The 27,129-nt window shown below is 43.8% G+C and overlaps 2 protein-coding genes across 3 annotated transcripts; one reads left to right on the top strand and one right to left on the bottom strand.

Annotated features, from left to right (window-relative positions):
- Positions 1–3,871: 3,871 nt before the first annotated feature.
- Positions 3,872–7,648, bottom strand: LOC147248994 (uncharacterized). 2 transcript variants are annotated; one of them, XM_086226357.1, is made up of 5 exons: positions 7,467–7,648; positions 6,962–7,019; positions 6,515–6,841; positions 6,291–6,420; positions 3,872–5,431 (listed from the first exon to the last, which is right to left on the bottom strand). In XM_086226357.1, exons 2-4 carry the CDS (start codon positions 6,996–6,998, stop codon positions 6,326–6,328), a joined length of 459 nt encoding a protein of 152 aa, XP_086082483.1. In that variant the 5' UTR covers positions 6,999–7,019; positions 7,467–7,648; the 3' UTR covers positions 3,872–5,431; positions 6,291–6,325. The 2 variants fall into 2 exon arrangements, with proteins under 2 accessions (XP_086082483.1, XP_086082482.1); XM_086226356.1 differs by lacking the exon at positions 3,872–5,431 and having other exon boundaries at positions 6,219–6,420; positions 7,467–7,646.
- A 1,975-nt stretch (positions 7,649–9,623) lies between these two features.
- Positions 9,624–25,385, top strand: nectin1a (nectin cell adhesion molecule 1a). The gene is made up of 10 exons (XM_086226066.1): positions 9,624–10,012; positions 18,631–18,743; positions 19,315–19,573; positions 20,911–21,028; positions 21,529–21,710; positions 21,781–21,898; positions 22,057–22,208; positions 22,309–22,441; positions 23,447–23,510; positions 24,341–25,385. The coding sequence occupies exons 1-10, from the start codon at positions 9,961–9,963 to the stop codon at positions 24,641–24,643; spliced, it is 1,494 nt and encodes a 497-aa protein (XP_086082192.1). The 5' UTR covers positions 9,624–9,960; the 3' UTR covers positions 24,644–25,385.
- Positions 25,386–27,129: the final 1,744 nt, after the last annotated feature.

Genomic DNA, 27,129 nt, shown 5'->3' with positions numbered 1-27,129 from the left:
CACTTGGAGAGGTAAGTCCCGGGCAGCCAGCCAAACCTTCTGTCCAACTTGGTACTCTGGAGCAGGGATCCGATGCCGGTCTGCTAGGGTGTGGTTTCGGGCAGTGGTGCGACCCAAGGCAGCCCGAGCTTCACGCCACACTCGCCTGAACTGGGCCTGGACTGAGGGAGCTGTAACCTCCACTTCTTGGGCTGGGAACAGCGGAGGCTGGTATCCATGGGTGGCCATGAAGGGTGACAGACCGGTGGCAGAGCTTACCAGGGTGTTGTGCGCGTATTCCACCCACGGAAGATGGAGGACCAGGAAGCTGGTAGATTGGATGCCACACAGCGAAGGGCAGATTCCAGGTCCTGATTAGCTCGTTCTGCCTGGCCATTGATTGGGGATGGTAGCCCGATGTAAGGCTACAAGTTGCACCAATGGTCTCACAAAAAGCCTTCCAGACTCGTGACACAAACTGAGGGCCTCTGTCAGACAAAATGTCCTCAGGTATGCCATGCAGGCGTACCACGTGCTGGATCAGAAGATCCGCTCTCTGAGCAGCGGATGGGAGTTTGGATAGGGGAACCAGGTGAATCGATTTGGAGAACCTGTCAACAATGGTTAAAAATCACAGTATATCCCTCTGAGGGGGGCAGCCCTGGAACAAAGTCCATGGCAACATTGGACCAGGGGCGTTTGGGCACAGGCAGAGGTTGGAGTAGGCCAGCAGGGGGGCGATGGGAGGCCTTATTGCGGGAGCATACGGTGCATGCAGCCACAAATTCCTTTACGTCTTTGGTCATTCCAGGCCACCAGAAGCGTTGTTGCAGCAGGAATAGTGTACGCCGAACCCCAGGATGGCAGGTGACCTTTGAACTGTGCCCCCACTGTAGGACCAAGGACCTCTTCCCCTCTGGAACAAACAGGTGTCCCTGGGGGCACCCTGTTGGTACCTCCAAGTTCTGCTGGGCTTGAAGAACCTCATCTTCGACTTGCCATCGAAGAGCCCCTTCAATGCAGGAGCTAGGAAGTATGGGTTCCGTTGACTTCTCTGCGTCTCCTTCTGGAAATTGTCTGGAGAGAGCATCTGGCTTCTGGTTCTTGGAGCCTGGCCTGTAAGTCAGTGTGAACTTGAAACGTCCAAGAAACAGGGCCCAGCGGGACTGGCGTGGGTTGAGCCGTCAAGCAGAGCGCAGGTAAGAGAGGTTTTTATGGTCTGTCCATATCTGGAAAGGCTGGCTGGCTCCTTCCAGCCAGTGTCTCCACTCCTGCAGGGCCAGAACCACCGCCAGCAGCTCTCTGTCTCCCACGCTGTAATTTCTCTCCGGCGGCGTCAGGCGTCGGGAGAAGAAGGCACAGGGATGGACTTTGTGGTCCGACGAGTGTCGCTGGGAGAGTACGGCCCCCACTCCTGAATCCGAGGCGTCCACCTCAACCACAAACTGCTGCAGGGGATCAGGATGTACGAGAACAGGAGAATCAGAGAATAATATTTTTAAACGGTCAAAGGCAGCCTGAGCTGTAGGAGACCAGGTGAAAGGAACTTTGGTTGAAGTGAGCTGTGTAAGGGGAGAGGCCACCTGACTAGTTTCTGATGAAACGCCAGTAAAAATTAGCAAACCCCAGAAACCTCTGCAGCTGTTTACGGTTGGTTGGAGTTGGCCACTCCCTCACGGCCTTCACCTTTTCCGGGTCGGGGCAAAGTTGACCTTTTTCAAGTATGAAACCTAGAAAGGAGACACGTTCTTTATGAAATTCACACTTTTCCGCTTTCACAAAAAGTCTGTAATCTTATAGACGCTGCAGAACTAAACGAACATGTTCCGTATGCTCCTCGGAAGATTTTGAAAAGATCAAGATGTCATCTAAATAGACGAAGACAAACCTGTTTAAGAAGTCTCGAAGTACATTGTTAATAAGCCGTTGAAAACGGCAGGTGCATTAGTTAGTCCAAATGGCATAACAAGATATTCGAAATGTCCAAGGTGTGTGTTAAAGGCTGTTTTCCACTCATCCCCTTCTCTAATGCGGACTAGATGGTAGGCGTGCCGGAGGTCTAGTTTACTGAAGATAGTTGAGCTATGGAGAGGTTCAAATGCGGAGTCCATGAGGGGAAGAGGATATTTGTCCTTAATGGTGATATTGTTAAGGCCAGTGTAGTCTATGCAGGGTCTAAGCATTCCATCTCTCTTCTCTACAAAGAAAAAACCTGCCCCAACGGGAGAAGTTGAAGGCCTGATCAGTCCAGCATTGAGTGACTGTGATATAGTTTTCCATCACCTCCTTCTCTGGCTGACTAAGGTGGTATAACCTGGCTGTGGGTAGTGCAACATCAGAAACAAGGTTTATGGCACAATCATATGGTCGGTGTGGGGGCAGAGTCTGAGCCTGATCCTTGCTGAAAACTGGTGCCAGGTCATGGTATTCAGAAGGAATGAGAGAGAGGTTGATAACGGTGGCTGTAGCTTCTCCATTCTTTAGGGAACCCGGGATAGCCGAACGGAGACAGCTGGAGTGACAGGCTGCACTCCACCCAGTGATGGTTGAAGTTCCCCAGTCTATCTTTGGGTTATGGGTCCTCAGCCAAGGGATGCCAAGTACCACCTGGGAGACCGGAGAATCAATAATGTAGAACTCGATGTATTCAGAGTGATTTCCAGAAACTAACAACTTCAGTGGTTCGGTTTTAAATGCTACCGTGCTAATTACCCTGCCATCGATGGCAGAGGCTTTCATAGGCCGAGGTAGCCTCACCAGATTAGTATTGTGTTTTTCTACTAGTGCCTGATCGATAAAACTCTCGTCCGCTCCGCTATCAACAAAAACTAGAACTGGTATGGCCTGGGAGGAGACACTTAACATACCTGAGAGCTCGAGACGAGAGACTCTCAATGAGGAAGTACAGCTTGACCGGCTTGGGTATATGAGGTTGATGAGCGTGTGGCGGTATGTGCGAGTTGCGGACACCTGTCGCGTAGGTGGCCAGACTGGCCACAATAGAGACACAGCTTCTGCCTTATCCTCCTCTGTCTCTCCTCAGGAGTGAGCCTGGTTCGACCCAGCTGCATGGGTTCCTCGGTGGGCATACCTGTATATGGAATTGGGGGAGGCTGAGGACCCTGATGTGACGCTCGCCGGGCCATGCGCAGGTCCGCGGTAACTGAGCGCTCACGTCGTCTCTCCCTTAGCCTGTTGTCAATTTGGATTGCTCGGTGAATCAGCTCGTCCAGGGATTTGCAGCTGTCACGAACAGCTAACTCATCTTTGAGTTCGTCGGAGAGGCTCTGGCGAAATATCGCACGAAGTGCGGTGTCGTCCCACCCACACTCGTTTGCAAGAATGCGAAAGTCAATGGAGTACTACGCGATGGACTGAGAACCCTGACGCAAATTCAGAATCCATGCGTTTGTCCAGGTTGGCTACTTGCCCCTGTATTCCCACAACATGGTTTCCCAAATCCCTGAGTGTGTCTCTCAGGGAACAGAGAGCCGCGCTGTGCTGATCAAGAAGTGAGCACAATTTGTCTCTCTCGGCTGAATCCATTTTGGCCAGAATATTCTGTTAGACCTGCCTTCACCAGGCGACCAGAATCAGCACAAGAGGAGACAAAGTGTCCACACAAGGAGCTCAAGGTTTAACAAACAAGGTTTATTAGTGTACAGTGGTCAAGGTTTCTCTGAGACACAACAAACAAGTAAGACGCTAATAAAACGCACAGGGCGCAAAAACTAAAATTTGGCAAAACACTATAACTAAACGCGGGCAGCACTATAAGCTGAAGGAACGATAACAAAAGGCGACCACCAGACTAACTCTGGGGTGAAATAAGAATTTGGGGGAAAAATAAATCAAGGCTGAGGAATCAGCGAGCCAAATAGAATGGGAACGAAAGTCTAAGGAAATCAAAAGGTCAGCACTCAGCTGCTATAATCCGACAAATAGCTTTAACAAAAATACCACAGAAATACTGGGTCTTCTGGCACACCTTAGTGGCTCAGGAAAAAGTGGAGCAAAATCACACTTAGAAAAAGTAACAATCAACGAGGAGGTCTCTCTACTCGTACTAGAAAAGTAACAATGAGAAAAAACTAGAAAACAGCGACGAGACAGCAAACTCGGGGAAAAAAACTTACAAAATGCACAGAAGGTGAGCAGGTCAAGACGACGGATGCTATTTAATATTCCAGCACACAGACACAACCAGCTCGGACTTAAATACCCAGGGGGGGTAATCAGGGTATGGATTCAGCTGGTGTTTCCTGTGTGCCGCAGAGTGACTGACAAAGGGAGCAGCCAATCACCAACCAACAGGGGCGGAGCTCGGAACTGGGTGGAGAGAGGGAAATGGCACATGAATGCAGGATCATAACAGTAATATATGAATGTAATCAATTTGTAATCAAGTCTATGTAAAAAAAATGAAATTGTTGGGAACAAATGAAGGGCTCTGAATATTTGAAAAATACATCATCCATTTTTAATGTTCTGTTCTTTTCCAGGAGGACATTTTCATCCATTCATCTTCAATAAGAAACAATTTTTAAAATTAACATCTTTTGTTTAGTTAAATCAAATCCATCCATTCATCCATTTTCTTCCACTTATCCTATTAAGGGTCACGGGGGCTGGAGCCTATCCCAGAGCCTTCAGGTGAGAGGTGAGGTTCACCCTGGACAGGTCACCAGTCCATCACAGGACCAACACATAGAGACAGACAACCATTCACACTCACAGTCACACCTACAGTCAATTTAGAGTATCAATCAGCCTCGTCCCCTCTTGATGTCTTTGGACTGTGGGAGGAAGCTGGAGTACCAGAGAGAACCCACACAGGAACAGGGAGAACATGGAGACTCCACACAGAAAGATCCTTTGATGGAGCCGGGACTCGAACCAGGAACCTTCTTGCTGTGAGGCGACAGTGCTGACCACTGCACCACCGTACTGCTTTTTGATCAAATCCATATATCTATATATGAAAAGGCATCATTCAAAATAGGAAATTGTGCTTTCATTCAAATCTTAAAAACTCTTTCCATGGACATGAATAAACTGAGGTAAGTTATTTATTTTCATTGGTTCAAGCTTTAAGTTATGAAAACAAGATATGTTACACATTTAGAATCTGAAATGTTTTTAGGGCAAAAAGAAATGCAGGAACTTGTGTCGACAGGGAAACTCAATGTGTTCTTGTGGAGAAATAAAACCCGTTCAGTTAAAAGCAAATCCCAGAGTCCGCCGGAGTCTCTGGCTGCAACATAATCAGTCCCAAACTCTTTGTTCACACGATAAAATGCTTCTCTGTTGTCAAAGTGACGTCATGTGGTCTGGACAGAATGAGGGCCTGCAGTCTTGTTCATGTTGACCTCCAATACAGAGACGACTGGATACAGGACATCATCAGCATGTCCTCGACTCACAGGTGTCTTCTCGGTGTCTCCTAGGTTTCCTAATCAAGATGTCGAGGTGTGAAACAACAAACGGGAGGTTTACCCGTTGAACAGCACTGGCTACCATTACATCCAGATATCAAATTAACATTGTTATTGTGAATTAATCGGCCACGATAATCTGGAGATTAACATCTACTTCCTGTACAGGCCAAGGTTGAGCTCAGCTGAATTTGTTTTAAGACACTGCAACCCTGGTTAAATCAATGAATGGAGAGATTGCACAGTATATTTGAATTTCTAAGTGACCTTTTATTTCATCCATTTTACATTTTATATTGAACATTCTCTCAGGGCCAACATTTGTCACACTGGCAAATCATTAATTACCAAATGGTAATCTATGTTTTCCATTGCTGGTTTTCTGCTATGCCTGAGAAACAGATGTTGATAAATCACTTATAAAGCGAGCAGCACAGCAGCAGACATGTTCTACGACATAAAACAGTAGCTGCGATTGTTAGCATTAGCAACACTGCTCTCAATGATCATTTTAAAAGCAACGAAGTCTATGGACCATTAGATCATTATCGTTTATGGACACAGACAACATTTGACTTTTAAAGTGCATACATTTATTGAAGCAGTCGCTGCGGCCACCAAAATAATATTTATAAGGTATATTTGTCAGTGCGTTTCTGCTGTTAGGAAACAGTTTCGGGGGGAATATGAAAATGATGCACTGCTATGTCAGTACAAAGCTGCAAGCTCTTGGTGATATATTTTTTTGAGACACTTTAGCGTTATTGTTTGTGGCTGTGGACAAATGCTCAGGCACGCCTATAAGTGTGTGTGTGTGTGTGTGTGTGTGTGTGTGTGTGTGTGTGTGTGTGTGTGTGTGTGTGTTCGCGCGCGTACATGTGTGTGTGATTGCCCCAGTACCAGCCCGTCAGTTAGATGTGTGTATAGAGGACGAGCATCAGACAAACAATCCAGGAGCTGCAGCTCTGGAGAAACACACTGACAGCTGAACACTTGACAAGTTGATCTGCAGAGGAAGAAGAATTTGATGCAAACAGTTAACACCTACACATACATACATAACCCACACACACACACACACACGCCATCAATTCACCTACCTTTCTCCATAGTGACTGCAATAGCAACTCCAGATACTTTGCAAATGTAGGTGGTGTTATGAGGGAGTGTGGCGGTGAAGCCGCTCAGGGTCAATCTGTAGCCATGGGGCTCCAGCTCTGTCACATAGCTTTTGTCTTTGAACTGGGCCTCTGCTGCTGAGCCGGACACGTTGGTGAAGATGAGCGACTCTTTGGACCCAGAGGACCAAGAGAACTCATAGGTGTTGATCTTGTTGGGTATGGGATCGATCAGACAGTCTACTCTCAGGTCGTCGTCATCTTCAACACACACGGTGATCCGATCACACTGTGCTGGGATCAGCAACACTGGGGCAACAGAGAGAGTGAGAGAAGGGCAAATGAACCACGGAGAGCAAATGTATTATATGTCACAGAACCAGATGTCTTTGGGTATCAGTTTGGAAATATTTTTGGATAGATTTTTACCTCCCAGCACTCCATACACAAACAGAGACTTGAGCATGATGGAGAAGCACCCATTCACCTAAAAACAATGAGGGTAAGGAAAAGAAAAGTTTGTTTTATTTAGCAGTTTGACCTGCCCAAGGGATCATTCTGAGTGAGGTAGTTATTTATAGAACAGGGACACAAAACGAGTCTGTAGTTGAACTGGCAGAAGGTGGCAAACACAACACACATGTCTCTTATTTTTTGGCATTGCATGAAAAGAGCAGATGCTCCGTGCTATAAATGCCCTCTAGATGCCTCTGAATGTTCATCAGAACCAACCTAGCCCGAAATGTCTTTAAAAGCATAGACGATAAACGCTAACACCCTCACACAAATTTGATTTGTGTGACAAACCCAATCACAAATGAAGAGTTTTTAATGTTTACATGTCTCCGTGTGTAGAACGTTCTGGTATCATCGCCTGCTGTCCTATTCTAGCACATCCATCCTCATCCTCTCATGTATCTTTAAGGAGTCTTACCTCTGGTCAGGACAGGATAATGTAGCAACTCTCTTCAAAACCGGGAAGAAACAGCCTCCGTGTAAAGCACTGCAGAGCTGAACGCTTCTGATTCAGGATGGGAGGGTTACTGAGAGAAGAGAAAGGAGTGGGAGGGATGAGGGTGAACCAGAGAACGCTGATTCACGTCTCTCCGCTGCAGTGCCTGATGGAGGGCGCCGGCCAGGTGGGCAGGCTGTGTATGAAAATCACTCGTCATTGCTTTACCAGCAGGGTGTTGTGACCTTTTCTCCTCTCATTACCTTTGCAGAGCTCTGCAGCCCTGATGCACAGCTCCAATTTAGCGCTACTAGTTAGTATCAGCTTGAATGTCAGCCATTTTTGTTATACTCTCTGTACTTATGACTGGTGGAGGATAGGATGATTACCTCCACCGGAGTATAGAGACAGTTCATCTTCAGTGATACAATGTTTGCACAGAAATGCACATGAATTTATTGACATCTGACACATTTCCTAAATTGTCATACAGGATGACTCATGTAAAACGTCTCTGTCTCCACCTAAAGGCCAGTAGAAGTAATGGAGGTCCAGACCCTGCATCACACAGCAGAGGTCATGAGAAGTTGAATTCTTCCTCTTCAGACAAACCTGAGAGTAAAAAGACAACATGGAAGCGATTTACATCGTCCATAAAAGTAGAACATTTACACATCCACAGGAAAAACATGGAGGAAGGTCGCCGCAGTCAAAAGTGTAAACACTGAAACTTTTTTACTGAGATATTCACTGCAGTGATGTTCTGAGCTCCGCGCTCTTCTTCAGACTTCCACACACCTAAGTCTTTTTTTTCTGACTATTGGCTGATCTTCTTATGCAGTGCCCTTAAAAGAAAAGTTACAACACAAACAAGAAGAGTTGTCAAAGCAGTGAGGAACATTCACAACTCTACTTCTGCTCATGGTCAGGAAGAAAAGCTGACTGGGAGCGTCACAGTCCTACCGTCGCTCAGCAGCCTGGTCCAGCAGCGCTGACGCATTCAGAAAAGTGTAGTACTGAGTTTTGTCTGAGACAGATGAACAGGATGACAAGAAAGTGTCAGGTTTATGCTATTAAATATATATTTTTTGGATTACCATATATAATCAAAAGATATTACTTCATAGAGTGTGTTTGGGTTTGTGATATTGAATCATCATTGCTATTTTCCAAATGCAGAGTGAATTCTACTCATGTGCAGGCAAACATTTTACATTATATAGTATATAATATACAAGTGTCTGAAAAAAAAAAAGGGAACCACCAGGGGTGTGTAGCTCCATACATCTATATAGGCAGCAACATTTCACTCACAGAGAATCTTCATCAGGCAAAAAATAATAATAATAGGAGATTCCACAGCAGTTCCTTCACTCTCCTCACTTCATTTAGATTCTTAATCTTGCAACAACAGCAACAACAAACTTATGGATGTGTGTACCCTAGTCTACACTGAAAACATCCCAGCCCCTTCTCTCTTTCTCCAAGCGTGTTCCTGATCACTTGTTTTCTGGGTGCATGTGAGTTATTTTTGAGAGTGTGTGGACGGACCAATTTGTTGATTTGTCGCTTGTTTGAGTAAACTAGTGTCCTTATGATAACAACTCACACCCTCAGGGGTTTTTATACTTATATTTGGGTCTCTTAGGGCCTCCCAACATCCAAACTGAAATTAAAACTGCTATTTTGAAGTAGGCTGGTTTGAGCTATGATTTGGGGGTTCAATGAGCTGTTCAGATTTAATCTCCCTTAACGCATCACAAGGGGTTTCACTGAAATTGTAACTGTCATACTTTATAGTTTGGGTTGTGACATTTCCAGCATCAAGCTAGAGGGGACTTTAGTCAGGGGGTTCCATCCTGTAGATGGGCGACCAGCAGCTCTTTTAATATTAATACATGTTAATGTTGGTAAATTCAGAATCAAAACTGAAATATTCAACTTGAAAATGGCATAATATGGGTCCTTTAATATTTTGATGCCTTCATGTCCCAGCATCACCTCCAGTGCGAGGGCCCAACGTCACCGGGGGCCGTAGCTGCGCCCCTGCCTGCCGGGGCCCCTGAGTGCGTCTATTGAACGCGCGCAGTTAAAGCAGCCCGCCTTTGTTTGTAAATGTGCCGGTGCGTCTGGCTCGTGGCTGGTTCAGCTCAAGCCCCACAGTGACTGAGAGCTGTCGGCCAGGACTGGGGGTAGGCTATCTCGGAAATAATCTGCCCACGCGTTAAGCTGCTTTATCCCCGCCGAGCCTCCGTCGGACAGACTGCTGCACCCCCGCTACCAGAGGCAGGTCCGACTGGGGGCAAAGAAAAGTGTCGCAAGGCGCAAGTTTGACTTCATATTTAATTATTTTGGTCAGAGTGAAGGTTTGTCCTGACCCGGAGGGACAGCAGCTCAGTCTGGGAGGCAGGAGGCAGAGAACAAGCACCTGCAGGGAGTCGAACCACAGCGAGAAGCTGGCAACGGTGTTTTGGACATGGACAAGACTGGATTTAGGATATTCCTGATAACAACTTGTCTTATTTCAGGTAAACAGAGTAATTTATCTGAGTACGTTGCTTATGAAATAGTGACACAGGTGATATGAAAACAGGTGAATTAATTCCGCTGTTTTTTAACAAGAACCATTTAGAAAGAAGGAACTAGTATCATAATTAGTATTATTTATAGTATAGTTTTTATAGTATAGTATTATTTTCATTTTATTATTACAAATATGTGATATGTTCAGGTTTGTAAAGTGGAGATAATGTCTTTTTTAATCCTGCTACATCATTAATACGCTTCCAAAAAATTAAAATATTTTTGTGATTGCAATTAACGAACAGTGTTTTGATAGCAGGCTTCACTCAGGTTTGTTGGACTGTGTGTGTCCATTCGCAGTGTCGCTGTAGATTGGAAGCCGCAAACTGATTTAATCTGAACTGTGATTAACATTACCCCCCCCCCCCCAACTTGGCTGTGTTATAAAACTGTCAAAACAATAATTCACATGGTTTCATTATGTTCTGCCAGTCCTGCCCTGCTGTCAGCAGGTGCGTCCCTCCATTTTAAGGTGTTGTGTTTGACTGAATGGACTAATCTTGGCTGGATGTAACAGGTGCAGCTGGCTGTGGAATAAAAATGGATGGGGGGGGTCATTTATCATATTACGTAATGACAAAAGCAATTGTGGGAGCATACGGATGTGTTGAGCTGCTCTGACATCTGCTGCGATTGCTTTTTTCACTCAGTTGGTGATAAACCGCTCTGCACCAGTAATTTGCCTGTATACATACATGTGTATGTGTTACTCTGTGTGTGTGTGTGTGTGTGTGTGTGTGTGTGTGTGTGTGTGTGTGTAGGATTGTCATGTGGAAGGAGCAGTGGATTAGAGCTACACAGGCAGCAGGAAGGGTGTAACAACATGATTGTTGCCAAAACCCAGGCGACTCTGGCTGTCCCTGCTGTGACTCGGTGCAGACTCACGGCAGGTGTCAGGCCCTGCAGGGTGCCAGCAGGGTGCCAGCAGGTTAAATAAGGTGGTGTCACAGGAAAGCACTGATATGTTTTCCCCTTCATATAAAAGTTTGTGACACTTCTTGTCAGAAAGATGAATAAAAGGCTGATGAGGACAGACAGATATCCCCATGAATTTCATCATAATCCACAGTGGATCACACAGACGCTACCCCTCTGAAATAATCCAGCACATAAACACACCACGTCTGCCCTCTTCTTTTTTGGTTTGTTGCAAACTCCCTTTTCAGAGTTGGTCTGTTTTAAGCTTGGCGTTCTTTCTTTATCATCCCTCAGACCTCCAACCCCCCCACCCCCCACCCCCCACCCCCCACCCTCTTCTACTGGGGTCGTTCTCTTCTCATGTCCTAAAACGCAGATGTAGCTGCAACAGTCATCATAATCCTGTGAGCTGCCTGCTGAACACCGGCCAAGTGCACACATCATGCTCCTGCAGCACCAGAGATTACACACCCACACAGACATGCAAATACACATGCATGTGCACACACATCCCAATCATAAACAAAGAGATTATAATTGATTGTGTGGAAAAATAAAGAGAGGCAGCATGTCTCTTCATTTTCAGCCTGTAAAATTGGGGGCATGGACACACACAATTTAACAAAAGAGACGCAAAGTCACATTTTTGGTAAAGGTGCTCTTTGAATGGTGTCATGATGAGACTGAAGAATCACAGATTTCACAATTTAGTCACAACTGCAGTCACAGCCCAAATGAGGGAAATGTGTGTGTGTGTGTGTGTATGTGTGTGTGTGTGTGTGTGTGTGCGCGTGCGTGTGCGTGCATTAGGGGAATCAGCCGGTCTTCGTTCTGCTTCAGGTTTGCTCCACAATAAATCACCAAAGGCCAAAGACACAAACACAGTGTGTAATCCCCGATCAATCACAGATTTGATGGCCCAAAGATTAAACAGTTAATCTGCCCTCTCTTCTGTCTCTCTGTGGTTTTCATTTTCTTGTCCATCGCGGGAGGTCAGTTTTTTGCCAAGTGAGGGAAGCTGAAGATAGATGGAGTTGTTTGTTCAGCCAGCCTGGGATCTGTTTTAACCGCATCAATGCAGATGTCGGCCTAATGATTTTAATCTTAATCACACTGGCTTGGCATCAGTGTGACATTATAGTTAACTTGGGTTAGTTAACGATTGTCTCCCTTTTTTTTTCTTTACATATTGATGAAACAGGGAACTGTAAGAATTTATTATGAATTATGCCCCAAATTTTCATAGTTATGCCAAACAAAATTCAAGTTTTTTTTAATCTGTCAGTTTGATTAAATGGTTCAAGGGTGAGGCTGCACGGTGGTGCAGTGGTCAGAACTGTCGCCTCACAGCAAGAAGGTTCCAGGTTCCAGTACCGGCTCCATCACAGGATCTTTCTGTGTGAGTCTCCATGTTCTCCCTGTTCCTGTGTGGGTTCTCTCTGGTACTCCAGCTTCCTCCCACAGTCCAAAGACATCAAGAGGGGACGAGGCTGATTGATACTCTAAACTGACCGTAGGTGTGACTGTGAGTGTGAATGGTTGTCTGTCTCTATGTGTTGGCCCTGTGATGGACTGGTGAACCCAACCTCTCGCACGTTGACGCTGGGAGAGGCTCCACCCCCGCAACCCTTAATAATAGGAATAAGCGGAAGACAATGGATGGATTGAACACGTAATGAAAAATAAGGACATGGTCTTGTGGCTCATTTGCAAATTTTAGCATGCAAACTCACAAAGCTCTGATGGTGAAAAAGGCAAACATTATACCCATACACAAGGGATGTCATGAATGTCTGAACGGTAAAAAAACAAAACAAAACAAAAAAAACATTAAATTTGCTTTTCACTTTATGGATGAATTTTATTGAATAGCAAAGGCAGGGTGCATGGTATACAATCCAAAGTACTTCCCAGCAGTTTTCTCAGCCCCCCCCCCCCCCATTACTCCTATCTAAGTGGGGCAGCTCCATAGGAAGCAATGGAACATGCTAGACACCGAAAAGATCTTGACAATAACCCAGGCTAAATCTCTAACCTCAATAAAACATTGATTTTGCAAGAGGCAACAGTTCAATACACACATGCACACACTGCCCTCGAATTGTCAGATAGTTCTCAGTATTACAGAAAGACAATAGTATTTCTTCTTGAAATACCCTCTCCAAGACTACATGACAAAATAATGTAAATGCTGGGATATATATCTCGTGCTGATGTTTGGTGCATTTTTGGAGCATTAAACAAAAACTGTGACCCTAAATCTTTGACACAAACTGAACCATGGACTTTCCCAGGCCCTACCACTCCCAGCTTTGCATGTTAGAATTGTATGCTAGCAAGCAGGTATCATGTAGCTCATTGCTTGCAGCGAGCGTCCTGACCCAGAAATAACTCACAGGGAGAAGCTGTGTTAGAACAACAATCACAGTCAAACACTGTTCATGTAGATCACCACGTAATCCAGTCATCAATCTGAGCTGCCCCTGGTAGCTGGAGCTGACATGCTGTTAGCAGAGCCTCGTCGCCATGGGACGTGTTGAAGCATAAGTCGAGTCTCGGTTGAGCTCTTGACGAGTTTCTGGTTGTTTCTTGTTTTAATAATTGCAATTTTCTTTTTAAGATTTCTCTATTTTAATTTTTTAAATGCTATGCTGCCTATGCAATCCATAAATCTCATGGACTCTCACGGTTTAACCCCGGCCAAATAAAGATGACCAATTAGGTTTGTTGCTTTTTTGAAAAGTAAGATCGTAAATGTACCTTTCCATTATTTTACCATATTGATCAACAGTACGTGCCACCACTTCTGTGGAACCCAGATTAGACATGGCTTGTCACATAATGTGAATGATGAAAAGATGGAGGATGTTCAATCAGGATATCAACATTAAGCTCAGCGTCAGGTCTCGGCGCTCGTGTGAAACAATATTACCATTGTTTTAGTTGCGTTCCCATGGTGCTGCTGTTTATAGACGATTGTGGTGTGGACTGGTGAGGTCATTTCCCATACTCTAAAACAATAGAAGAATGTGAATGGACCCAGTTGGAGAGGAGGAAGGTGGGAGATGTGGAGCAAACACGAGAGACTAGTGTGTTTGTGTGTGTGTGTGTGGGGGGGGGGGGGGGTGGGGGTGAGAGAGAGAGATAGAAGTAGGCTTTTCTGCCCTCACCACCTAAAACCGCTAATCAGCTCAGCAACAAAGCTCAGTAGGGGGACTTTCAGTGGGATGAGTGTGTGTGTGTGTGTGTGTGTGTGTGTGTGTGTATGTGTGTGTGTGTGCGTGCGTGTGTGCACGCGTGGGTGTGTGTGTTAAAGTTAGAATTTTTCTACTTGTTTTAATCATTTTTGCTAAAACACTTAAAAGCTTCAGAATTCACCACTGCATTATTTTCGATGTGTTAATTCATGAATTAATATGTATGACTTGAGCTGGAGTTAACTGCAGACCAAATGTACTTCAGGCACTTAACCCAAAAAAATGCATTATAAAATACTATACGGACACCACTGGGAATTAGTCATGACACACATTAGCATTTTTTAACCCTAACTTTGGTCTTACAGACAGGAAGAAAGCCTGATGGTTTTGTTGTTGTGAGTTATTGTTTCTGTCGTCTGTCATGCAAGTGCTGCTTCTTGTTCACCATCGTCATCCACATCCATCCTGCCAGACTGGGGATAGAACGCAGCCTCCTTTTCTCACCCTTGACCTCTCAAACTGACCCTTTCATGTATAAATCTCTCACTCTTAAATACATCAACTGTTGACCACGAAACAAGGAGGCAAATCTGGTTTGGCTGAGATGCTGTAGAAGGTAGGTCAAAAACACCTGCCAAAAACATCCGCTTTCATGGAAATACATGGATCTGGCGTGACATTGGTTAAGATTTCATGCTAGCACCACGGAAACAATGGCATTAGAATGTTCCGTACATAGGGTAATATTTTGATTAATTTGAAGTCACCCAAACACACCTGGCTGCTGTCAGTGTTCCGTGCGGTTCTGACCTCTTCTAACTGTGCCGAGGCGGCGATCACACGGGTCTAACCAACCAGATTTTGGGGACGAACAGGGAGAGTGTGAGTTAGTTTTCTGTGTAAGGTGATGAAGTTAAAAAAAGATCACATAGAATTCAGTTGATGACCACACCATCAAATAAACACTCCAAAAATGGAGAAGCCTAGATGTTGTGGTGGCACTTGAATATTGTTGCGGCGAAAGATTCGCACGCCGCTGCTTTAACCGTCGTCTCCCGCTGCTAAGTCTGGTGTTTGCTGGTAGCAACCATCATGCCAGCCTGCCACCTGATGCAGCTTTCTTGTGTTCTAACAACAACCAGGGAATTCATGCTTCTGCGAGGAAAAAGGGAACCAGTTGCATAGTCTCTGCGGTGCTGCCGCGTAATTTGACCACCATTACACAATGAGGCGTTGCATTGTCGTGGTCAAGTCAGGTTTTTTTTCTCTGACATCGCCCTGAGTTTAGTTGTCGTTTTGTCATTTATGCAACAACGATGATAAAACTCATAGCACTCATCTGTATAAACTAAATATGAGGCTGAAGAAAAATGCACAATTATATTTGCCCTTAAATTTCCTCTTCCATCAGGAGAAAGGTTTATGGGAGAGCTTCATACCCTTACTTGTCGCGGCGCTACACACGGCAACCACTGACCTCCATCAGCACTTCAGTAAATGCTTTTGTTCTTCCTGTGATGCACAATTATGTGCAGAGTTTTAAACACTCCAAAGTGGATGCATTATTCAATAGCAACATTGTGTTCAAATGCCGGAAGTTTTGTGACATCAATTCAAGAAGGGGTGTAATTTGACATTTCAGTTTAAATGACAAAGATTAATCTACCAGGACATAAATCACTCCATGTTTGATGAATCCATAGAAATACAAGTGAAAGCATATATTTTTTTTACTTCATACTTATATATATATATATATATATATATGTGTGTGTGTGTGTGTGTGTGTGTGTGTGTGTGTGTGTGTGCGCGCGCGTGCACATATATCTACAGAGCAGCCTATGGACTTTAGATTCACTGACACTGTCACATTTTAATATTCTAAAGGCTGTAATCTACTTCCCTCCGAATGACACACATGTGCACCCACATATGAAAGACAGCATGGGAGGCATCGTGACTCTAACACACAATGATTTAACTTGTTACTAAACAAAGACAAATTCAGGTTGTATCGTATTTTGCTGATTGATGTGAGAAGTGCAGATGGTCCTCAGCCTTCTGTCAGTATTTCTGAGCCTCTGTGTGCATGTTTGCATGTATAATTGATTGTACACGAAACACAGAGTTAAACCTTTTCAATTAGGGAACAGATACATTCTCAAAATGATGTTTTGTCTCTGTATTTTAATCTCTCTAGTGATGGGAAACCATATAAGAAATAACCTACCGTGGCCTCATGTGTGACATCCGTGTAGCTGCCGTTACGTGTTTGCAGGATGCAGGATGTTGCATGCGATGCACCAGAAGGGAAATAAACAGCAGATACGAGGGTTTGTGCAGTGGGACCAGTGTGTATTTATGCTGGTTTATCCGTAAGAATGTAAAGACACAGTAACAGCGTCCTGATTCATGTTGGATAGGCGTTGTCTGGCAACATAGAGTTAGCATCACATGGGCTCAGCACTTAGATGAGTCTGACAAAATAGACTATACAGAGGACCAAGCCCGAAATTTGGTGCACTTTTGACCACCGTGCTGCTGCTGGTGCTGTGCTCAGTCTGACCTGAAAACATGAATGGAAACAACACCCAATAACTCTGGAGACGTCAGCACAGGTGTTTTTGACCTACACACAACTGCCTTAAACTCATTAAGCTATTCTCTAATCCTTTCACTGTCACAGATGACCCTAATAATGACTACGCCTCGTTTGGAAGCAGTACTTTTTCTTAAAATCTCAACAACAAAGTTTTCCAGCTCAGCAAAGTATTGCAGTAATCAACAGGCGGGTGGAATCCACCATTCATCACTGCATTCCGAGGCAGCGATGGCGAAACATTTCTGGAATAAAATGACAGTAAAATGAATAGAGAGCAGAGTTGTAGTTGTGCGGTGCAGTGATGAGTCCAGTGAGGATTGCACACACACTAGAGGGACTGTAGTAAATGACTGCTTTGCATATATTAAAACACAGGAACTCACGTTATAGACACTCTGACAGACTGGCGTCCTCCAACATCACATACTAGAATTTTAGTCTTGTTTGACGGTGGTGTGCCAGTGTTTGCTGAGACAACATCCTCTGTTTAATTTGATCTTTTAAGTCTCTATCATGTGAGTAACAGTAACCACTCTCATGGAGCAGAGAGCAAGCATATCACGGTTATCACAAGGTCAGAGTTCATGTCTGCGCTGACAGCCTGGAACATTTCTGATTGGTCGATTGTGACACAGAGACCCGACGAGAACGCTGACAGACCGATCAATATCCCTCCACTAATAACATGGAAATATTGGACTTGAATGATGATGGGAAACCATGATGCCCCCATTATATATATTTCACAATACACTTGTCCAAATTTGGAAAACACTCCAGGGTAAAGCGCGCACACACACACACACACACACACACATTCACACCCGCACACACAAATCAGAGTAAAATCAAATGTGTAAAAAAAAATTCATATTTGACAGCTTGTTTTATATTATTTGGTGTTTATTTTTAATTTTTTTACATGCCAGTTTTCTTTTTATTATTGAGACTGGGAAGGAAAAAGAAAGCATGAGCTTCTTTATGAGGTTAGTATGTGAAGACTGATTCAATCTTACAGCCGTTACAAAGTTCTTATCCCGGCGATAAGAGTCTGTCAGTATTCACCAGATTTCAAGTCAAGCTCAGTTTGATTAAAAAAAGTTGTTTAAAAGTGACATTCTTTTACCAAACCTGGAAAATCCAAAGCACCAAGGAATCAAAGGTAATACATTTGAAATATACGTACATTAAAAACCCACTTTTATCTTAGAGAACTATTTAGAAAAATATGTCATTCTTAGAACAAGGTACTTGCCAATAACTGGTACGTGGATGTATTTCTTATATTACCTGTAGGAATAAAATTGTTTCCAAAGGTTTTTGATTCTAATGGCTTAGAGTTTGGATCCTTTCATCAAAGATTGCTGAGTATTAATGTTAAATATTGGCATGGTTGTGCATATTTTATAACTGGGGCTTAACCACAATGACAGCAGTCATTGTCTTACTCTCTAAACTACTGGACAAATTAGTCAGAGTGAACCTGACCGACACACGTGAACATATGCGACTGGAGTCCACTCAGGGAAAGGGGCGGGGTTCTGCTGTGGATTTGTTCCAGGGGATCAGTAAGTCAGTGGGAACAGCGACCAAACAAATCGTGTTTATTTATACTCCGCAGTAATCCATAAACTTTGACCCCTGCGCACCTCTCACGCTGCAAAAAAGTATCACCTCTGACAGCTCGGCTCACTTTATAAGCTCCACGTGCTGTGCTGACTGTGAAGAGCTTAGGGCATGCCAGTCTGATGCCACCTGTGTGTGTGTGTGTGTGTGTGTGTGTGTGTGTGTGTGTGTGTGTCTAATGTGCAGGACTACTATGTCTTTCTTGTCTCTACCACAGGAGTCAAAGGCCAGTCTGTAGAAATGGATGATGGGAAGTCAGGATATGTGGGCTCGAAGGTAGATCTACGTTGTCGATTCATCAACAGCTCGCCGCCTGTCAAGATCTCCCAGGTGCTCATCCTCCTCAACAGCTGAGACGCACACAACTGAATGGACAGAGGACTGCAGTGCACATGTCATACACACAAACGCTTACCAAAACAAAGAAATGTCATTCATGTTGGGGGCAGGTGCCGTAGATTCTAGATGAATCAGTGTAAACTTTTACCGTCTCCTTAGAAAGAGACAACAGCCGGACCAAGAGCCTCTGTTCGTCCATCACAATATAAAGTCTGCTTATTCGACAGCTCATACCAGAAAAGACATGAAGCAAATTCTTTGCTGTCTAATATTTGCTAACATCACTAAATATAGACATATACACAGAGATATACAGCTACAGAGCAAAGTTAATTCTGACCTGACGATGGCCGTATTTGATAGGATAAGGAGTTACCCAAGCTACGACAGTCACAGAAGGGCAACGTGAGAGGCTGGAACTGAGAGGTCATGTGATCGCTAGCCACTTGCTGACTTGAGCGAATGACTGAAATGTTGCTGTTTTAGGGTTTATTGTTGAGAAACTGATGATTTGATGGACTCTTTATTACTGAACTTATCCAGATGTCTCTCCCCTCTCAAGGTAACATGGCAGAAGTTGGTGAATGGAACGAAGCAGAACGTGGCGATCGCCAACCCTTCCCTGGGTGTGTCTGTGGCCCCGCCCTACAGGGACCGTGTTACCTTCAAGAACGCAGCAGTGAGGCGTCGAACTCCTACTCTTGAGGACACCACCATCACCTTCTCCTCGCTGCGCCTCTCTGACGAGGCCACCTACATCTGTGAATACACCACCTTTCCTGCTGGGAACCGGGAAAACTTAGTCAACCTCACCGTCTATGGTAGGACAGACCCGCTGGGATTTAAGCTAATCAAAACATTTTATTGATTAAATGAGCACAAAATGTTCATCCTTGACCTTGGAAAAGAGGTGGTGCCAGATGTGATTTCCTTTAACCATCCACTGACTCATTTGTTGGTGACCTTGGACCTTTGTTCTGTCGAGGCTGTGACAACTTTAGCCGGGCTGATGTTAAGCGGTCTAACCGTTTCTCAGCTTGAATTTTTTTTTTGAAGGAATAGTGCAGCGAATACACGTCTATGTGTTTTAACATAGCACTGGGCACTTTTTCAGAGAAACCCCACTTTCGCTGCATAAATCAGAGATTTCCACAGAAAATGCATGAAAAATGCGGGGCTTGCATGGTTTCACAATCCCTGCATTTTCATTCCCAAAAAAGTCACACATATCTTCGCAGAAAGTCGAAAAGTGTTGCGTTTACGTCACACAAGAGCAGCCATTTTCCTCCTGTTGAAGTGACGTCATCAGAAAGCTGCTAACCCCGCAAAGAAGACACGATGAAGTCCGCAAATCAGTTTCATTTGCCGACAAACAAGGCTTGGAACTTATTTGATTTATCAACGTTTTGTAAGTTTGAGCCGTGTGTTTATTGAGGTCTGAAATAAAACAAGATGAGAACTTCATTATTCCCAGCACTTCCTGTGACGTGGCATGCTTGCTTATCACAGGAAGCCATTAGAAATGACTCTTCACATTAAGGTCGTAGCCCAGTGAGAACACAGTGTTGGGGGAAGCACTTTTTTTTTTTCTTATTCATCAAATGGCAGTTTTTGCAAATTCCCGCAATTTCATTGCATTAAATTGCATAAATATCCTGCATATTCCATCGCATTTTTTTAAAGAAAACGTGCTACATAATCAAGGATTTTAGCCCGCAACAATCACAAAAAAACTGGACTGAATCATTCAGAAGTTTTTCCCCTGCTTCAGCCGCACGTGTCACTGGTAGCGACTGCAGTATGAGGATTAACAACAGCAAGATAAACCCAACTTTCATATGAACCCTCAAACACATCATCCAGTATAATCCAAGTGTTCTTGGTCCAGGTGTGCGCTCGTCATGCACAAAAACACGCACTGTTTTGACTGAAGGCCGCAGATGTTACCAGCTTGCACGTTGAGTAGAATTCCTGCCTCCCGGCTCATTCATTGGCTGGTGGTTCCACTGTGGAACCGAGCTGGAAAGCGGCACTGAAGACTTACTTTCAGAAGAAGAGTCTGAGTTGCGATTTATGGAGCGTTGTGACAGCTTGGCAACTATAATTTAATGCCTTCAAAATGTTAAATGTTTCATGTTGTTTATTTTTATTCGCTCAGTTCGGCCCACAACCCAGATGAGTCTGTCTACACCGACGCTGGTGGCTCGCGCATCCAACCTGAAGACCCCGGTGGCGACTTGCATCTCTGCCAATGGAAAACCACCTGGTACCATCAGGTGTGTCATTGCTGGAAAATGCTACATTTTGCAGTGATAACAAAAAGGAAGAAGAATCTGCCCCATTAGATTTGGATCAGTTCCAAATGTAATGGGTTCTTCTTAGGCCTGTGTTGCATGCGCGCACACACACACACACACACACACACACACACACACACACACACACACACACACACACACACACACACACCCCACGACCACCACCACCGTCAACTTTCATAAAAAAAATTGGCCAGCTACTCATTTGCAGTCCTCCTGACAGAGTGATGAAGCCTTCTGTTTTCTGAGGTGAAAGGTGCTGTATTAATGCTGTCAAATTATTAAGAGTATTATTGCACTTTTATAAAAGACTGACGAACCCGTATTCTTTTCGAAAATGTTTCTGATTTCCTCTCCCTGATGTGTGTCTTTGATAGCTATGAGAGCTTTAAATCGATTGATCTACCAGCTGATAAACATACCAGCTACATACTGTAATATCACCTTGACGTGAGCAGGTGGGAGACGAGGGTCCCGGGAGAAGTAACCACCCGAGAGTACAGAAACTCAGATGGGACGTTCACCATTCAGAGTGACTACGTTCTGGTGCCCAGCAGAGAGACTCACAAGGAGACGCTTACCTGTGTCACCTCCTACAACGAGGAGGTCTTTACCGACAGCGTCACCCTGGATATTCAGTGTAAGTCTTTCATAGTAAAGGGTGGGGTTTTCAAGGGTCTTTTTTCATATGATTTTGTTGTGTGTACCAGACGAGCCAGATGTTTCGGTAGACGGCTATGATGGAAACTGGTACCTGAACCGAGAGAATGTCCAGCTGAGCTGCCAGGCTGACGCTAATCCAGCCGTCTCTCTGTACCAGTGGAGACTGTGAGTGTGTGTTCAGTGAAATGTACCATGCTAGTGAATTCACCGCAGAACCTCAATACTTCATTAAAAATTAGGCGTGATTTCTGGACTGTGCAGCTCACGATTCGAGCTTCTTAACTCAAATGTGATTTAAATGTTGTTTCCTGTATTTCCTGCAGGATAAATGGCTCCATGCCGAGCAACGCAGAGATCCGAGACAATGTCCTCACATTTAAAGGGCCAGTCACATACGACCTGCAGGGTATTTATGTGTGCGACGCAACCAACAGCATCGGGACAAGATCAGGCATCGTGGAGGTCAGCATTATAGGTATGATTTCCTGCAGCCAAAATCTGATGATTTTACATTCGCCCTGATCGATGCGTCACTTTCAAAGAGATTTCCTAATGTGTGTGTGTTTTGTTTGTAGAAAAGCCACTCCCGCAGATAGCAACAAGTGACGTCGTCAGCGTCGTGGCCTTATTGCTGGCTGCTGGAGTTCTCATGGGCATTACTATCACGGTCCTGGTGCTCAAAATAAGAAGCAGAAAAGATGAGTCCTCGTACGTTTACAGTCCACGATGCCTCCAAAGATAAGATAAATGATAACAGTCAGCGAGCTCATGGCAACGCAAAGAGAAAACACAGCTTTTACTAAATTATGTGTCGTTGCTGCTCGGTGCAAAATGATCCACGTCATCATTAAAGTCTGTGAGAGGTCAGTCAGCTGTGTAGCTGTGGGGGGTGAGTCGCCCTGAGAGAGGCAGGTGTAGCACCCTGATTTCCCGTCTCAGGGCATGTGACATACCGCCTTGGGATCTGCCTCTCTCTCTCTCTCTCTCTCTCTCTCTCTCTCTCTCTCTCTCTCTCTCTCTCGCTTGAGGATGCACCCCATTATGAATGAATGAATGAATGAATGAATGGCTTATTTGGTCGTTTGGAGTAACAACATTGCAAATTGAAAAGAATAGAGAGAAAAAAGAAAAGAAAGAAAAGAAGAAGTAAAGTACTGAAGAAGAAGAAGAAGAAATAAATAAATGAACAGGCCAAAAAGGCATTGGCTGAAGCCTGAGCTCATTGTGCCTACCCTTTATACCTTATAGTGGAAAAGAATGCAACAAAAACAAATAAACTACAACAAAAACGTACAAAGTTACACGACAAGAGAAGAACTAACAAGACAACAAAAGGAAAAACAAACAAACAAAAAGACCAAAGTGCATTTACATCACACCGATGTTCTATATCTATATATTATATCAGATCTACACATCCTTTTGAATTTATTTACTGAACTGCAGTTTTTTAATTCTTTATTGAAGCTGCTCCATAATCTAACCCCCATGGCTGATACACATCTATCTTTAATATTTATTCTTGCATTGTTTTTTTTTTTTATGTTGAATATATCATCTTAGTGCCTGCACGGCCCCGTGAATTTAATCCCCAAGTACTCGTTCGTCATATTGGTTTTCTTTGGGTTATTTTTTCCCGTTATAAGCTTTTACTTCCTTGTTACTCCGAATCGTCCACATTGTCCATCTCATTTTTTTCTTCCTTCTCATCAGAAATGACTCTCCATCAAGAAAATTATCCCAGCCCATAAGGAAAAGACCTGCAGATGATATTCAGGTATAATCCCGTGAAGAGTTAGGGGTTGTTTTTCTTCAGATTTGTAAAAAATGATTTATTATAATATGTTAGAATTAGTGTAATCGGTCGATTTTCCTTTTCCCCACCGGAATTCTAAATAGTCTACAAGTGAACTCCCAGCATCGCCGTCCAGCTTGCCATCAGCTACACGCTGATATGAGACATAGATGTCGGTTTTAACGTCAGGTGGTCGACAATTTTGTAAATGGAATGGTAAAAACCCAATTCAAAAAAAGTAAATTCAAAATAGAACGCAATGATTTACAAATCTGATAAACTCATCATTTAATCACAATTGAACATAGACGTGAAAAATATTAGCTCATTTTGACTTGCATGGCAGCAACACATCTGAAGAAGTTGGGCGCCAAAGAAGCCATCCTGAAAATAAACAGGTGGAGGAACATTTTGAAAATAATGTGGTTAAATAGTAACGGGTTAGTGACACGATCAGGTTTAAGAAGGGATTAAAAGAGCATCTTAGAGAGGCTGAGTCTCAGAAGTGAAGATGGGCAGAGGTTCACCAATCGGTGAAAACCTGGGTCTACAAAATCATTAATAAATTATAGAAAAATCGTTCCTCGGTGCAAAATTGCGAAGACTTTGGTGTCCCATCACCTACAGTTCAGCGGCTTCATTCGACTGCTACAGTATAAACACATTTGAAAAGGTTAAAGGGATGTCTGTCTGACACTGACATCTTTCTGATGCCAAATTGCTGGCTGGGGTATTTCATGAGAACGTCAGAGTAATTAGAGGCGACTGTTGGTGTGGAGGTTTGTTCTCATTTTGTCATCCATCTTCTACAGCATTCAGGGAGGTTTTATGAAGAACTTCCCAACACGGCAGATTACGTGAGCTACCGACTTGCCTGCAACAAGGAGGACTACCCAGAACCCTACTCCCCTCCCATCTCATTTCTGCCCCAGCACCCCTATCACTCCCCGCTACCCACCAATACCACGAGCAGCAGCACCACCACCATGTCCAAAAACACCTTTTCTCCTCCGTCACATACCACGGCCATCTTCAAATACCCCTCGGTGTCAGGTCTGTCCTCTCCTCCCCCAGGGGTGGCAGCATACACTTTCCCCAAAGAGCAGTACGTCTGATGGACGCACTGCGAACTCTCCAATGATCTCCAGTGAAGCCTGAACTTTTCCCCCAGAGGAGGTTGGACACGTGTCTCACCCTGGACTACAGAGTCTTTGCACGGCCGGTCTTTGCAGCCTTTGTTTATGGACATGGAATCACATCTTCTTTTAAAACATTTTCTCTCTTTTATCTCATTGTTCTTTTTTTTTTTCTTTTTTTTTTTAAAGCAGGCTTGTTGAAGCACAGTTCCACTGCTTGTCAGCAGGTTTAAGACTGGAGGAAGTTAAAAGATGGCTATGATTGGAATGACTTTATTTTACATTTGACTTTAAAATGCTTCAGATGGAATGGTTGGCATTATCATTGGATGTCTGATATGGCTCTCCACTTTATCTTTTCTTGTATGATTTTGTAAAAAAAAAAGACATAAAATGAAAAAAAACAAAAACATTCTACATCCTACTTTATGTCTGACAGTGATGCTTTTTCACCTGCACTCCAAACACTGACCAGTCATTACTTCATCTCCTGATGTCCTGATACTTTCACTGTGTTTGTATTTTGTATCGTTCAAGATTTTCTTTGCAAAAAGGAAAAAAAAACAAAACATTTTTATCAAATGAAAAATTTGTCGATTTATAAAATTGATGTTTATATTTGTGGTATGTGTTGGTTTTAGTATTCATTGACACTGGCTGTTGGATGAACTTTGAATTTTTAGCGTTTAAATAAAAACAATCATGTGAAGTTGTATCAGAGGTGTTGGAGCAGATTACGTCAAGGAAACCACACCACCATCCCACCGCTCCTAGTTTAGCTCCGAGACACTAACTCTACTTATACCTTCACACACACACACACACACACACACACACACACACACGCGTGTATATATATATATATATATATATATATATATATATATATATATATATATATATATGAACCTTTACATTATCTGCCTCATTGGTCTCAACATCCACTCCTTGATGAAACAAGGGAACTGCTGCTTTGGAAAGCAGTGAGTTTTTAAGGGGTCTTTGGCAAATACTAGAGTGCTAAATTCAACAAAGGTTATGAACCTGGTAAAGGTTCTTCACACCGGCCTGTTAGCATTGTCGCTGTGAGCATGTTAAATCGATCCTTCGCCTAAAGAGTGAACTCGTGATAAGGTGTCATGAGCTCATGAAGATGTCTGTTCCTTCCTGCGTCTCTGTGACCCCAGAATGCAGAAAGCCAAATATTTTCATGAAGCTAATGGCAACAGATTTTTACTGATAAAAATATCCAAAAAATGTCTGCTAACATTCAAGTGCATCATCCGGTATAATCCATGTCTCTTTTTCCCCCAGCCGTACGCTCATTAATCCTCTGCTAAAAACTAAGTACAACACTTCCTGTTCAGCGCTGACGTGAACGGGCGCTTGTTTATGGTCATAAGTCTGTGAAAGTTTGTATTTAGCTCAAATCAAAGTGTTTGTGGATTACTGAGCAAATTACTGGATAAAGGGGACGTGGATTTTATGATGCACTTGACAGTTCATAAAAGGATATTTTTGGACTCTTTCGGATGTTTAGACAGTCGTTGGTGTTCATGGGCGGTTTAAGCTTGGAGCGAAACACACGTGGCTATGGCTCTCTGCATTCTGGAGTCACAGGTGTAAAAATCCTCTTTGAGAGCCGAACACAACTATTTGTGGGTACTTGAAAGGCAAAATACACTTTTTGGGTGAAGTATCGTTTTAACATTCAGCTCAAAACAGCTCGCTAGATTCAATTTGGACTTGCTGTTACATCAACAATCCCATCTTGTACCCGAGAGATGTTGCCCACAATGACAGAGGACTGCCAAGGAACACCAGTTATTCTCAGATATACAGCTCTTTATCATCTTTTGTGAAGTAGTGAGCATAAAAATTATAAGCTTATACTGATCGATCCATTTGAGAGTTTGGAGACGGATGTTTGGCATCGCCCTGCTTCTGTTAATGTTCGGTCTCCGGGAGCTTCCTGCAACAAGTGCAGAACTAACGTTTTCTGAATTCTGGACAACACCAAGAAGTCATGCAGAAGAGAGCACTTTTTCATGGATTCAAGTCATCTAACAGTGGGTAACGGATAAAAACATGTTCACAAAATTTTAGGTGAAGTATCACTTTGATGTTTTACACCTGCTGGTTTAAAGCAACTAAAGCCAGCAGTTTGTTTGTTGGTTGTTGGGTTTTTTTGGGTCATTATTTATAGTTTGACTCCTTAGTTCTCTCGTTGAATTTGTGTGCAGCAGAAATGAATGAAAATGGATCGGTAGATACATTTCCCAACCGCCTGTTAGGGTTTCCACAGCCAGGTCATCATGCCTGAACTTCCCTCTTTCATATGAATTTCTCTTCCTTTGCATCATCAGCTCACTGCAGTTCTTTGTAGTTGGGGTATTGGTGAATATTGCATCACTGTCGGAGTGGATATCCTGCTCCTGCTGCCTGCGGTGATCCTGCTGGTGACT

The sequence above is a fragment of the Aulostomus chinensis genome, chromosome 15, assembly GCF_037954235.1.
Source record: "Aulostomus chinensis isolate RoL2024-O1b breed Wild chromosome 15, RoL_Achi_v1.0, whole genome shotgun sequence".
NCBI classification, from domain to species: domain Eukaryota; kingdom Metazoa; phylum Chordata; class Actinopteri; order Syngnathiformes; family Aulostomidae; genus Aulostomus; species Aulostomus chinensis.
Note: the sequence above shows the minus strand (reverse complement) of the source record. Positions and strands in the feature narration are given on the sequence as shown.